The 14,748-nt window shown below is 43.1% G+C and overlaps 1 protein-coding gene across 1 annotated transcript in view; it reads left to right on the top strand.

Annotated features, from left to right (window-relative positions):
* Positions 1 to 1,053: 1,053 nt before the first annotated feature.
* The window catches only part of brinp1 (bone morphogenetic protein/retinoic acid inducible neural-specific 1), a 72,840-nt gene continuing 59,145 nt past the window's right edge, over positions 1,054 to 14,748 (top strand). The window contains exon 1 of the mRNA XM_019881730.1: positions 1,054 to 1,317. Coding sequence (XP_019737289.1) covers positions 1,100 to 1,317 — 218 coding nt within the window. The 5' untranslated portion in view covers positions 1,054 to 1,099. The remainder of the gene's footprint in view (positions 1,318 to 14,748) is intronic.

Raw genomic sequence — 14,748 nt, forward strand, 5'->3', positions numbered from 1 at the left:
TTTCTTACATCTGAAAAGAAATCTCAATAAAAGCCAATATTGGTCACTAGAAAATGCAATTTTGTCGTCTTTTGCGGCGCGGTAGGAGTAGTATCGTATGTGAAGAACCTGAATTACTTCATGATGTACAATAAATCCAATAATGGCCTTTACAACCATTTTACTCCTCACGAAGAATATTGCTAGTATTGCTAGCATCATTGTTTTGTTTTATCCACTTGTGAGGAAAAGGGAAGTTACGCATTTTTAAACAGTAGTACGAGTCATCTCAAGAGTGATGCGCAAGCTCGTTTTAAGTGCGCCAGTGATATTTAACGTTAGGTATCGAGTTGTCCATCATCTATTTAGCGGGCCCATTACATTTAGTCTGCTCTTTTACAATGTTATTGTCTAATAAAGCGTGAAATAGGAAAGATTTCACACAGTCACACTCGATAGCGCTCCGTTGGCCATCTCCCCCCCTCCCCGCGGCCAAGGGGCACGGCTCTTTCAACGCAATTCCAATTTTTTTCTGTAATTTCTTTTATCGTTAACTAAGCGGCTTAATTTAACTTGCGACGGAATATGAATGCAAAAGTCCGCACAATGAGAATGTGTCGTATTTTAATGTTCCGAGAAGCAAGATTTTGTTCATGTTGTTCTCATGGATTTTTTTTTTTTTTTGGTGAGTTGAGGACAGGCCTGACGATTTTGTCGTAAATAATTTATAGAATGCATGCTTATGTTTGGTATTATGAGTTGTTGGCATGTTGAGAACAATCATAGAGTCATGGAGGCTGTCTTGAGCGGTTTCCTTGCTGCTCGGTGAACATTTCGTATTTTTCCACGCAACCCGTCAGTGGTGATTGAAACGCCATTGACGGTACGCCCTGAGATGGATCAGATAAATGTCTGAACCGAAGGACCCGAGTGTGGAAGCGTTCTTATTTTTCTTAGAGCCCCTTGGGCAATTAACCTCATCGAGTATATGGCTGAAATTGTCATCTAACGACTGTCTTTCTCTTCACACTCCCTCCCCTTCTTTCCTTTTTTCTTTTCTCTCCCATCAGGTCTCCACATAATGGAGCGAGAATGAACAGAGAGCGGCTGAAAAAAAAGCATGAACTGGAGGTTTATTGAGGTCATCTGCTTCCTGTTTATATGGGACCATATAACAGTCCAGTCTTCCCGCCAGGACCCATTGGCCACTGAGCAACATGTTGCCAAGCAGTATGACTGGCTCATCTCCGACCGCGGACCGTTCCACCACTCACGCAGTTATCTGTCCTTTGTGGATAGATTCCGCCAAGGATTCACGACCAGATATAAAATTTATAGGTGAGTGTTCGCTGACGCCGCGCACTATTTTCGGATGGCACTCGCAAAAAGCTGCATGTACATTTTTAACCTACCAACGATGCATTTTTTATTGTCGCGTGTTGTCGCTCCTCATTAGATATTGATGAGGCTGTTGCTTGCTTACTTTGAATGCGAAACAAAAAAAAAAAAACCCTTATTTTATTATTATTATTTTTTTTGACGAGCAGAATAACAATTTGGCAAGTCGCTCGACTTTACCGCGCCGAAACACCCTCCATAAATAGAGGGCATTTATAGCTGTAGTTTTATAGCCCTTAAGTCCAAAAGCTCCTTGTCGCATTTCATTGCGTAGCCTCTTATGCAACCCACTCACACCCACATCCACATGCTGGTGATGATGGCAAGGTGCAAAGCAGCTCGTCAGGAACTCTTCAGGCTTCCAAGTCTTGCACAAGGACACTTGGACTGTGTGGCAGGAGGCATAACTTTGCAATTGCCAAACGGTCGCGCTGACCTCCAAAGCCGACCAGCCCTTGTGAAAGAAACAACAGATGCTTTCATATCCATGTTGCAACAATGATCAGAGATGAGCGTTCGCACCAATGCGCTCACACTCACACCTATGGACAATTTAGAGTGTTCTATTAACTTGCCATCCATGTTTTGAGAATGTGGAATGAAACCAGAGTACCCGGAGAAAACCCACACAGGCACAGGGAGAAACATGCAAAGCCCATGAAAATCGATGCCCTCTCTTATAAGTTTTGAATTGTCTCGACATGCCACAAGATGTTGGCAAAGCATAACGATGTGTGAATGAAGCGCTTCAACTCACTTAACATTGTTCCGTGCCACCAAGATCCCACAACAATTGCCGTAAAACAAAACTTCAATTGCTTTGGCCAGTAAACATAAACAGCAAATAGGTGAGTTTTTATGCTAGAACCAGATAAGTGTTTCAAAAAATAATAATCAGGGAATATTTCAATTTGCAAATCCGTGAATATGCGAGGCCTCACTGACCTTCATCGAGGATTTTCTACTTCATTCATCTTTTGATTATCCTGGCATCCTCCAACTCAGAACTGCAGAAAAACCTGAGTCAGAGGATACAATGCAACTCAATCATTTCACGTTGTTTGTGACTGTTCCCCTCCCGTGTTTGTTGTATTTCGCTCCTCTCTTGGAAAGTCGCCATAGTGCCTGCCTGCTTGCTCCCCTTTGGGTTTTCGTACCCCTGCTATTGTCACATGTGACGGTAAACAATGCATTTGCATAATATGTTTCTCAACTTGAGCGGGGATTGTTTCGCCCGGGATGGGATTCTCAGAGGCGAGACTTGTGAGCCGACGTTCGACAGACAGGGTGCAGAGTGCTGCATGGCTTTATTAAAACACAGACTGTGTTTGCACGGAGGCAGACTCTGGGGGAAGTTGCTACGCCGTGGTGTCGTCTTCCCCTCCCGACAAACCATTTGTCGTTTTAAATTCAGCCATCAGCACAAAGTATGACTTCCCTGTTCACAAGTCAATGAAATGAAAACGGGTTGGATTTTCTCATCTGTCAAACCAACGTATTGTTTAATCTTGAGCTGCAAAAGGAGTAGAAGACTTATCGATTAAACTAGAAAATGTGACATGCTTTGTAATTGGCTTTGAAAGCGAAGAGATGCCGTAGCAGAGTGCCAACCACCGCCCAGGATGTGACTGCTCAAAAATAAAAAAATAAATAAAATAAACGATTTGTTTATTTGTCCTTGTGCATACGAGGATGCCATTGCTGGTTCACGGAATAAGAAGGGACTATATTATTTTATAACCTCGAATAAATTTGGAACGCCATGTTGGTTTTCATTTTTCAGTTGTTTGTTAGCCAGCGGAAATTGAAGCAAGCAGCTGGCTTGAGCACACACTCCAATCTGCTCTTACACATCCACTTGCCAGCGAGATAACCAACGGCAAGCCTCACCAATCAGAATGCTCAGGCTCTGCCCCCCGGTCATTACGGTAACTCGAGCCGGACTTGCCATTGGCCAAGCAGTCTATGGGGCTATCGGGCGGACTCACTTGCATTAGGTAATCCCCCTCACCCAATTCGCTAATGTGGGCAAAACAAGACATAGGATGCGTCTCGCACCCCGTTGCGTCGTCTGACTGCTGTGAGCAAGCGCACAGCCACCGTGGAGACAAATTGCAGTGAGCACTCTAAACCGGCCAACCCACCGGCACAAATTGACTAGTGGGCGCCGGTTGTGTGTTGGAGTAGCAGATCAGCGCATCTTCAAGCAGCCATGTGGAAGCAAAGGAGCGACATCAGCTGCTGAAGTGTTTTGTCGGAATGAAGCCTCCACCACAACGCTCACCCCTAATGCGCTTCTCCTCTAAGCACCAATGAGCACTGAACAGCTTTGTAAATTTCCTTGGAGACTCCGTCGGCCTCTGAGATTTAGAGGTGGAAATTGGTCGAATCAGATTTGCCGTGCGACAGAAAAAAAAAAAAAAAAAAACACCCGCCTTCCTCTTATTTTCTTTCTTCATTTTTTTCCCCCTTGCCGCCTCATATCACAAGCGATTAGCCCCGAGGAACAGTGCACGGACAATGCCAACCTGATCAGCGACAAACAAATCTGGCCCATCTCTCATAACATGGGCACGGCGCCTAATTCCGTAGATAAACACGGCTTGAGGTGCCAGCTTCTTGCCTCGTTCCTTGAAAAGGTCAGCGGCCGTGGGAAGGCGGGGCGCGAGAATCCACAAGGCACCAATTACTCTCTCCCCTTGCACTTAAGAGTCTCCAAAAGAAATGATGCCGACTTCTAAGTCATCATTAATGCCGTTTACCGTAATCTTGAAGATGCTGAGCACATCTGGTGAAAAGCAGGGGTTGGCACACGGTTTCACACGGTTTCTTGTGTGTGCTTCAGGGCTTTCCATCTGATCCAGGACCCCAAAAATTTGTAAATCTTTGCCAGGATAGAGGTTTTACAAAATAGTGTGGCTTTACAGGACTGCTAAAATTCTAATAATAAAAGCAATTATCACTGCAACGTTAGAAACTAATATTCAGGCTAATAGGCCTATTCCCATATATTTCCCATGACTTGTGACAAGCAGCAGCCCCACGACGGATATCTAGCATGAAGCTCATTACAGGGCATGAAAATGCCAATCAAAATCATGGAATAGAATAACTTTGAACGAGACTATAGTTGCTTATGTGCAAGCAATTTTCATTCCATAATTTGGCGTAGCGAAGATAAATACGATAAGGAGGGATTTGCAAGTGTCTGAAAGTGGTGCGGTAAAATATGCATTGGCCCAGTTTTCCATCTTAAATGAGCTTTTTCCTCCCAGTAGAATAAATTCCTCCTTCTTTACGGTATCGTTGGAAACAGTGTGCCTTTAAATAAAGTGAAAGATTGGTTGCTTTATTGGATACCTGATATCTTTTATACTTCTCCGCAGGTCATTACGCCGCCGGCATATTTAGCAGATTGGACGGGAGACGCTTCAAAAAGAGCAATCAATCAGAAGTGTGCGTTTTCATAAATATTTTTCATGTCTAAATAACATCCTCCACCTCGCGTCTTTGATTACAGTACAATGCCGAATTGAGGCCTTCAGAATGCATTAATGGCCGCCGGATTTGCATTTATATTGGATTTTGGCGTGGAGCATACGAGAACCTGAGATGGAACAAACAAAGAGCATCATATGAAACACATTGGTCGCCCGTAATGGAGTACAAGCGAGAGAATGAGTGATGCCGGTCTGAGCAAAACAGGCTGTTGCGATTGAGCTGCTAACAGAATCAAGCATCGGTACGCATGCGGTGTCGGGAGCTTGCCGTTGGGAGAGACAAATCACAGAACTATTCATCAAAAGTCAATACTAGGTAAAGTACTGTAAAATTCAGCCCGCTGAGCGCTCCTGTTTTTGGTTTAGAAGCCGCACATATTCGACATACAGTTCATGTGCTGCCTGCTCGACGGCGCACACCTTACCCGGACATTGGCGGTAGCGTGACACAGGAAGTAGACTTTCGACAAAAACGAAACAAGACTTGAGCTAAACCCAGGAGTTCTGATTGCTCTATTTGTATGCATTACTATTGTGCCTATGCTAAATTACCAGTTGTTTGATGGTTTAAAAGCCCATTGTATGTTGTCAGGAAGCGAGCGGACTTATGTTAGGCTAATGATGATGGCAGCAATGCTGTTTTGAAAGTACCCCAAATGAACATTTATGACGAATAAACATCTTGAAGCAAGAACACAGATTTGGAGAACTGCTAGTTATTTGCCAAAATAAGCACTGCATGTTCAGGAAGGGCGGAACTTCTACAAATATGTGAGAAAACAAAGCCAATAATGTTGCTGGAGGAGGAAACAAGTAGAAACGGCACAAAGTGATATGAAAGGCAGGTGCCATGGTTTGGTCAATTTATTTTTGTGTGTGTGGGGGGGGGCGGGGGGGTACTTTAAATTTATGACTAAGATTTAGATATGCTGCTGCTTGAGTTAAGTGTGTGGGGGGGGGGTGAATTATGCAATTTAATGTGTTTATTAACTAGGAGAAACAGTCAAAGGCCCAAATTCATGCCTGTGGTTTTGTGACTTTCAATTTGTCCTAATCTACAGTTATAACCTTTTACAAAGTTAGTATATATATCTAACTTCTGTTTCATTTAGTTTTACTATGTATTTAGATACAACAGTGATGTATGTTTTTCTTCATAAATCCATAACAAAAAGTAAATTTGGGTGTTTTGGGGGGGCTGGAGCGGATTATTAGCTTTTCCATTCATTTCAATGGGGAAATCTGCTTTGGTATATGAAAACCCAGTCACAGGAAAAAAAGTCCTGAAATCACGGTACTGAACTTTACTGTATGTATGTATTAATTGACAATTTTTTTAGTGTGTTTTTTTCCATGTAATGTCGAAAGGCAAACATTTTGAATGCTGAATTGTGCAACTCCACTTTGGAGCCCATGCTGTACTAAGGCATCAGCTTTGCAAACAATCGTATACAATTATATAATGAGGATGATGGCGAGGATACTCAAAAATACCCCTAAAGCAACTCGGTCCTGCAGACTTAATTACTGGATCATAGTGACAATCAAAAACCCAAAGCCAGTGGTGACCAATTAGCATAAATCGTCGGTCAAAGTGTTAAGCTGCTCATTTGCACATTGTTGGCTGCGGGTGAGTCGCTGTGTGCGACTTTATCACTGCAGACATGTCACGAAGATGCAAGTCTACACAAATAGCCCTCTTCTGGGAGTTTCCGCGCTTGTACGATTTTTGAGCCACAAAGTGTACAGTATTTACATAAAAATGTAAAAAAAATCAAAAAAATCCAGAAGTGAATGTGGCAAATGTACATGAATCATAAATACTACATATACACGAGTATATGTTAAACTGAACACAAATAGATCATATATTTTCTGAACAGAGTGGATTTGTACAACATCAAGAGTAGCTGGTAATGCCGTATTGGATACCATTAAATAAATAACCACGACACCATTGGCGACTAAAAAAAATAAAATAAAAATAAGAAGTCAATGGGGCGATTCCTGAAGGCCGGCCACAGTTTCGTGTTTTCTCCATTGTGGATAATGGCTCTCACAAAGGAGTCCTAAACTTTAGGAATACCCCTGTCACATTCCATGTACAGTATTTGAAATGTACCTCCCTATTCCCGGGTGCTTGATTCAATATGTCGTGACAAATGCCGTTATGCAAGCGCATTATGCATTGCGCTAACAGAAAATGTCCTCGGCGTAGTTAATTATGACTAATCAGTCTGCAGATGGGCCTTGAATGAATTAGCCGCGCTTGTCATTTGCATTTGAAAACTTTAAACCTTGTTCTCCACTTTCAACTTTTTCCATCAAACGCACTTGAACATTTACTCTGTTTCATGCTTGTATTTTTTTTTTTTTTCCGTGGCTCACTACCACCAAGGTCCACCATTTGTCTCGACTCGGCGTCTCCCATTAGCTGGGATGAGCGGTCCGTAATTGGAAAGCTGATTTGATGGAGTCTGCAATTTTGCGGCGGCCATGTTTAATTCAGCAGGTGTACTACCGTGGTCGCCGCGGCTAGAGAAAGCGACAGAGAAGCGGGCGAGGTGACAGGAAGTCAGGATGGATGAAAATGGACTGAGGAACACAAAAAGGGAGCGGTGGAGGGGGTGGGGGGAGTCCAAGGAAGCCATTAGGGGACGAGACAGGAAGGTGTTAAGTGTTTGTGTGTGAGTGCGGGGGGGCGAGGGGGGGATACACTAAGTGATGGACACATGAAAGCAGGTCTGCTGTATTTAGTATCAAACAGATGAAAGCTGGCGGTGAGGTCACGAACAGTGTGAGGAAAGAGATGCTCACCCACACAACATACACACCGTTTTGTTGATGGTTTTTTTTTTCTATTTACATTTTTAAAATTATTTTATTAAAGCTGTCATTTCATCATGGCTTTGTTTAGAAGATCACATTTGCCGGCTTGTGTAACAAGTTGAGTCATTTTTGGACAAGCGCACAACGGGAGTATTTTTAGCAGTTGGAGAGATAATGGCTGTTTTCAGCGAAGAGGGTGAACCGGAGTCAGCCAGTCACAATCAACACAAGAAATGATGAAAAAGAGATTCCATTTCGAGACTGCTTCTCCTCAGTGGGCTTGCGGGTGAGCAGGAGTCCATCCCAGCTGGTGGGGGGTGTTATTGGTACTCTTAAGTAGTTTTGGGGGACCCGGTGAAGCAGATTGTAACTGTAAACAATTCTGTTTTTGATCACGAGGCGCTTCGGACAATAGCTGCACCTTTGTTGTGTCCTGCGTTTCTTGTGCTCTCCTTGGTGAATGAACTCAATATGTCTTTTTGATTTTTGTCCTTATCTGCTGCGCAATCTGTGCCACTTTGCTTTTGTGGGCAAAAAGCCCCAGCTGTAGGCCGACTAATCGTCAGCAAGCAAGAGGGCCGGCCAATTAGCGACGAAACAGGGGGAGGCGTGAAGGGAAGTGCCGGGGTTAAGCGGCGACTAATTCACCGCGTGGGTTGCTGCCACCTTCCCACGAGACTTTGGCAATCTCCACAAGAGCAACAGAGCACTCAGAGGAGGAGACGTCGGTTCTCGCCGCCGTCGTCGTCTCACATTAGCCGCTTAATCTGTCTAATATAGTGAAAGCGCATCTGAAATGTTCATGTAATAATATTTTTGAAAAAGCTGTCGCGCTGGCCCTGAAGTTAATGGAGTTTGTGTCAGGCGCTGACACTTTAATCCGCAGCCACGGAAGTCGGCCATTGAATTCCGCCATTCCCAGTTTACATTTCCATATTTAAATGCTATATATGGCATTGTGAGCTTGTTAACTCCCTGTTGGAGGTTTTGTGTTAAATCCAGCCAAGGCTCCACATAACTTTTTTTTTTTCCTTGAGGAGCAGTTAAGTGAATCAATGGCTTTATTTGAGGAGCAACTTTTTTTTAACCCTATATATATGTATTTGCTCCAGCAACCTCATCTCGGTAGCACAACTGCTTCAGAGTCATGAATAATAATGCGGCGTGGCCGTACATGGAATGCTACAAGGCGGGGAGAATCTTGAGCGGCATTTTCCATGCATGAAAATTGTAGATGTGTATCATATGCACAGTGAAAACAACGAATGGCGGTCCTACAAGAAAAGGCTTTGCCACGTAGGCAGTTTAAGTATATATTACACTACGGGCATTCCCCCCCAAATGGCTCAATCCATAATCGCCATTCTTCGGTGTCGTAGGTCCATGTAAATAACTCCTCTTCCCTGTATCGCTTCCCAATCCCCCCATGCCCCCCCCCCCCAGAAAATACAGCAACAACATGTGCCACACCATTATATGACATGAGTATCATTTATTTCCCGCTAAACATGTTATTCGTTATCCTTGCATTTTCCTTTTCTCACCTCAGCGAACAAAAAGCCGGCCGCGCATCCGTCAGCTCGGCGCGGCAGCTGGTAAACGCATTCAGCTTGATCGCACATGAAAGTGAACGCTGTGTTTACAGCACGAGGCAACGTGCCGCACTCTGTATTCCCAACATAAAGAAGCTAGCATCACAATGTCCAACATTTTCGTTGTTTTGTCGAGAGTACAAGCGACTCAGATGTTCTGTGGGAGGCTCAGAGTATGGACTTTTAGTACTTTTTTTTTTTTTTTCCTGTTGGCGTACGTCGCAGAAAACCAGAAATGAAACAAACTGGCTGGTGGTTACGTGAAAAAAAATAAGTGTAGCCCAAAAATGCTCAATATTTTTAAGTTTGTAAGTGAGGGATTGGTAGGTCTTGTGCTTTTCAAAACTTGAGAAGAAATGAGAAGAAATAGTCAACGGCTCGCGCACAGAATATGCGCACATATTTACTTGGTTGCTTAATTTCGCACCTGATGGGTGGGCAGGCACGCCAGAGGCCCACCCGCTTGTATGCAAACAAAAAGTATTAGTAAGTAAATTTTGTTCATTACATTTTAGAACATCCGGATATATTTATTGCCTTGTTGGAAAGGATCACACGGTTTTATATGTGAATCCATGAAATGAGATTTGCTTATTGTGGCCTACTTCAGTTTTAATTTCAATGTACGTCCTGAGACCGACTTGAATTTTTGAACTCAGAATAATGCTAACGCACAAAAAAACAAAAGCATTGGAATTATGAATGTTTGGCCAACAGTAGCGCTGAAATGTATCCCAGAATCGCAGAGAAGGGCATAATGTGTATCCAGCATCCTCTCTACGGTGACTTTGAGACCCCAAAATGTGTTTTTAATGTTCTGACGTCGGGGTCATTTATATTCATGAAGGCAGATGATGTTCGCAATTTAATGCGTGTGTGTGTTGGAAGCGCAGACAAAAAAATTTGTCGACCTGCTGTGCCTCATCAAACCATATTCGGGTCAAACTAGCCAAAGATGCATTTCTAGGGAGCCTCTAACGTTGAGAAAAGAAAAGCAATGCAACTGAATAATTTAAATGAGATTTTTTTTTTTTTTAAATTCTCTCAAGAAAGTATATGTTGTATATAAAAAGCGATTTTTATCAAGCCAAAGAGAACACGCAGCCTGATATCTTGCGGGCATTTGTTCTGTTCTGCGGGGGCTCTCACAACAGAGACCTGCTAAGTGGCTCGAGCAAGACACGACATGGATCTCATTTTCAAACGTGAGAGCTGTGAAGCAGTCGTGATCTTGTACATTTACACCGACCGCGTGTTCTTGATGACAGTACGAGCATGCTATGTATATGTATTATTAGAATGCATGACAACCATTATGGGAAATATTGCATCGACACAAAACATTCGTGGTTTGGGGTCGATTTAAAAAGAGGAGAAAATGTTGTCATTGTTTAATCCATGTCTTCGACAACGCAGCGTCATCAAGTATGTGCCGATCTGTGTCGCCAACAAATCTCATTTCGGCTCTGCTTCCCTTTTAGATTTGACATAATGTTGCAGATAATTTCGTCCAGTCATGGCACGGAAGCGACTCTGGATCATAACTGAGGTGAGCAAGCAAGTCAGGGGTCAATGAACTTGATGCAGGGGCGGTGATGATCTAGATTTAAAAAATAATAATAATAAAAAAATAAAAATAAATGACTTGCTTGCTCAATTGTTCAGGTATGTCTGAAACCCTTCCACAATTATGATCATAAATTATTCGATACACGTTTCAATACAACCCCCCCCGCATAAACTCTTGCGGCATTGCTTCTTTGACCTTTAGGTAATGAGACACAATGTAGACAGATGTAAGGCCACGCGCGATATTGCCTGTCACTCCGATTGCCTGCTGCAATGTTTACTGATGCCGGCACTTGCTTCGCTTGAAACACCTCTACGATGAAAATACATGAATAAAAACTCCATGGCTGCATTTTTTTTTGGGGGGGGTGGGGAATGACAGCGCCGAAGTAAAAATATATAAATCAAGCCCAAGCAAACAGCTCAGGTCAAGCGAAATAATACCTGACCTCTCTCGCTCTGTTTGTGTCTTCCTATTGTTCCCCCGCCCACCCCCTTGTGCACTGTAGCGTGTGATTAAGATGCATTCTATAATATTTGGAACACTTCTGGCCAGATGAATTTCACGGGGGGATTTCACAAAGGCATTTCAATTGCGTCTCTGTCTGTGTGATTTATGGCTGGACTTTGCCTCCTTATTAACATGAAAAAATGTCCCCCCCCCCACACACCCCCACCCACCGTTTCTACCACATAATACCTTGGCAGGAACTAGAGTTCGAGGGGTCGACGATTACGGCCGTCTCTTTCTAAGCAGTCTCCGTTATTACTGCCCTCCAGGGAACGTTAACACGGAAAATTGCAATATAAAGTATAATAACGCAATGTTCAAAAGAAAAAAAAGAAAAGAGAGCGCCAGATGTTGGCTTGCTTCATCCGCTGTAATTTAGCGAGACAAAAGAGATGTATAATGCAGATTACGAAAACATCTGCTCGGCTGGGAGGCGCTTGACATATTTGCAACATTTGACTCTGTGACTGGATCAGCTCCACAGCCACTGTATGAAAATGAGTCAGATGTGCAATCAACCACTGCGAAGGCTGCAATTAAAATCTGTGGAACAAAAAAACCCCCAAAAACAAACCCCAAAAAACAATGTTAGTTATGTGCACTCAGAGCAAGAATATTTATTTATTGAACAAAGGGAATAACTGTATAAAAAATGTACAACAGTCAACGTAAAGTTCAAAACAACATCGTAGGATTCACTTTATATAGATGTTGTAATGAATTAAAATTTATGTCATTGATAAAAAATACCACACGCAGCGTGCCAATGAAGAAATCAGATTGCCGCATGCTTTTTACTGGGCATGTTACCGATACAATCTCAAAAGGCCAATATTACCATTTAAATGCTTCATTTTTGATCATTCTGGGGGCAGTGTGACAGAGGGCTCTGTTGAATCATGGAAATCATGTGCGGTCCGCGGCGTGTCTCTGCACCGGAGGTGCTTTACAACCGCTGTTGGTCACTTCACAGCCAAACGCAGGCCAGTGGCGCTACAAAGGGAAGTCTGTGTCACTGTGGGAGTGATCATAACCAACGTCAGCCATGGCCAATCAAAGCGACGCCTCTCATGCGGAGCTCTAATCGTGAACTGGAAGCAGGTGTTCAAAACATCTGTGCTGTGCAGTGGCAATTTGGAGACCACCCCCTCACCCCCTCCACACGCACACACACACACACACACACACACACACACACACACACACTTTTCAAGTGAATAAACATACACACTGCCGCTATCCCATCATGAGTTATTTCATCAATAAAGACCTCGAGAGAATAAATATGTATGCCATACCACAAGCTGCAAGCCATTCATGAGCAAAAAAAAAAAGTTTTTGCAAATGAGACACAGAGATGAGCCACAAAAGTTTTGGAAAGGAAAAAAAAAACGTTTTATGGACTTTGAACCAAGATTAACCTCAGACAAAGGGACGAAAAGGCAAAAGTCTGAAGAAATAAAGGATCTGCTGATGATCCGAAACACGCAAGCTCTTCGACGAAGCGCGGCGGAGATAATGTCATCGCTCGGGTTTGCATGGCCGCTTTTGGACCGGGCTCGTGGGATGTAACTCGCGATGGTCGCGGCCGAATGCATTTTGAAGTCCACAAAACCATTTTGTTTGGCAATTTACAGAGAATTGCATCGAAACTAATTGCGAGAAGCTTCATCGCGCAACAAGACAATGACCCAAAACATCCCGCCAACACAACGAAGGACTTCATCAGCGGGGGAAAGGGGAAGATCTTTGATTAGCGGACCGTTAAGCTAATTGAGCATTCATTTTTAACTCATGTAGAAGAGACCGAAGGGAGAGATGCCCAGAAACAAAGAAGAACCGAATGAGGCTACAGTTAAAGAGCATTGCAAATGAAAAATGCAACAGTCTGGCGGTTTGATGCAGTTCTTGCACGTTAGGGTCGTGCCAATAAATCTTCCACGCTATTCACTTTAAGGTCATAATTTCCCGTTCCAATCAGTTTGCTCCATTGAAAAGTTGGGTGGCTTAAAAAAAAGCGTCTCTCTCTGCTTTGTTGTTGATCAAGCCTGCAAGTCTCTTGCTGTTGTCCTTCACCCACTAATCAAAAAACAAAATGTACCAATGGAGGCGCCACCAGGCCATTGGACAAATTCAATGGAGTAACATTTACCCTAATTGCCTTTTATTGGCCGCGTATGTAAAAACAACACAAGAAATTTGTCTCCGGTAGTACAGGCTCCTCTAATATTTCAATAACAAGCAACTGTGATCAACAAAGGCATGACTTTTTTATCTTTTTTTTTTATTTTAAGTGACCAGTAGCAGTAATTGTAGTACCACTTTAGGTGTGCAATTATACCGAAAGTCCTTGAGCGCTTTAAAAGTGCCTGGTGCTGTGGAACATTGATCAACGGCAATTGTTCAAGTATGTCGAGAGCTGGAGCTACAATGATCAAGGCAGTCATACCGTTCCACGGCGGTGTGCGAAAAAATGCAAAGAGCCAAAATAGGTTTGAGCGACTGTTTAGGGAGCGCATGGCGAGAGGGAAGAAGCTGTTTGAATGTCTGCTGGTTTTGGTGCGCGTGGTTCGGTAGCGCTTGCCTTGAAGGGAGGAGGTGCAAGAGGTGGTGGGCAGGATGTGGTGGGGTGATCCAAGAGGATTTACCGTGCCCTTGTCTTGGTTTCTTGCGGTGTGCCAATCACCTCAGAAAGACCAAGAAACCGAACAGAACAGAAAGACAAAGAAAAATAAAATGTATCTTGTGAGGCTGAAAGTTTATTTATTTCTTTTCTTTTAATTGTGAAAAAAAGCACATGAAGCCAAAATAAATCAAGTTAGCGACTTTTGGATTAAGTGTTGCACACACACACACGCGCACACACACACACACACACACACACACACACACACACACACACACACACGAAAGACTCAGAAAGACAAAGAAAAAGCTTAACAAGCATGTTAAAATAGCAAACTAATCAGCATTGTGATTTGGACAGTGGGTAATGAAAAAATCCAAAGGAAAAAAAAGAAGCAAAATTTGAGCAACGTTAAACAGTCAGTGAGTTAGCCTCTTTTAGATTCTCTGTGGCCCACACAAAAAAAAATCACACACAGAAAGTCAAAGCAAAAGCAAAACATCCACAGTTCGATGGCCACAAGTTGGCATGATCTTTTGTATCAAGTGGCACCAAAAAAAGACACAGAAAGAACGCAATTTGTGCACTCATGTAGTCAATGGCATCTTTTCTTTCAAGTGTCACAAAAAAAGCGACAGAACACCACCCCCCACCCTCCAAAAAAAGAGCAAAATGTGAAGGGTTTTGCATCATCTAGATCAAGTGTCGCAAAAAAAAAAGAGACATAGAAAGCCAAGAGGCAAG

The sequence above is a fragment of the Hippocampus comes genome, unplaced genomic scaffold (assembly GCF_001891065.2).
Source record: "Hippocampus comes isolate QL1 unplaced genomic scaffold, H_comes_QL1_v1.1 scaffold523, whole genome shotgun sequence".
NCBI classification, from domain to species: domain Eukaryota; kingdom Metazoa; phylum Chordata; class Actinopteri; order Syngnathiformes; family Syngnathidae; genus Hippocampus; species Hippocampus comes.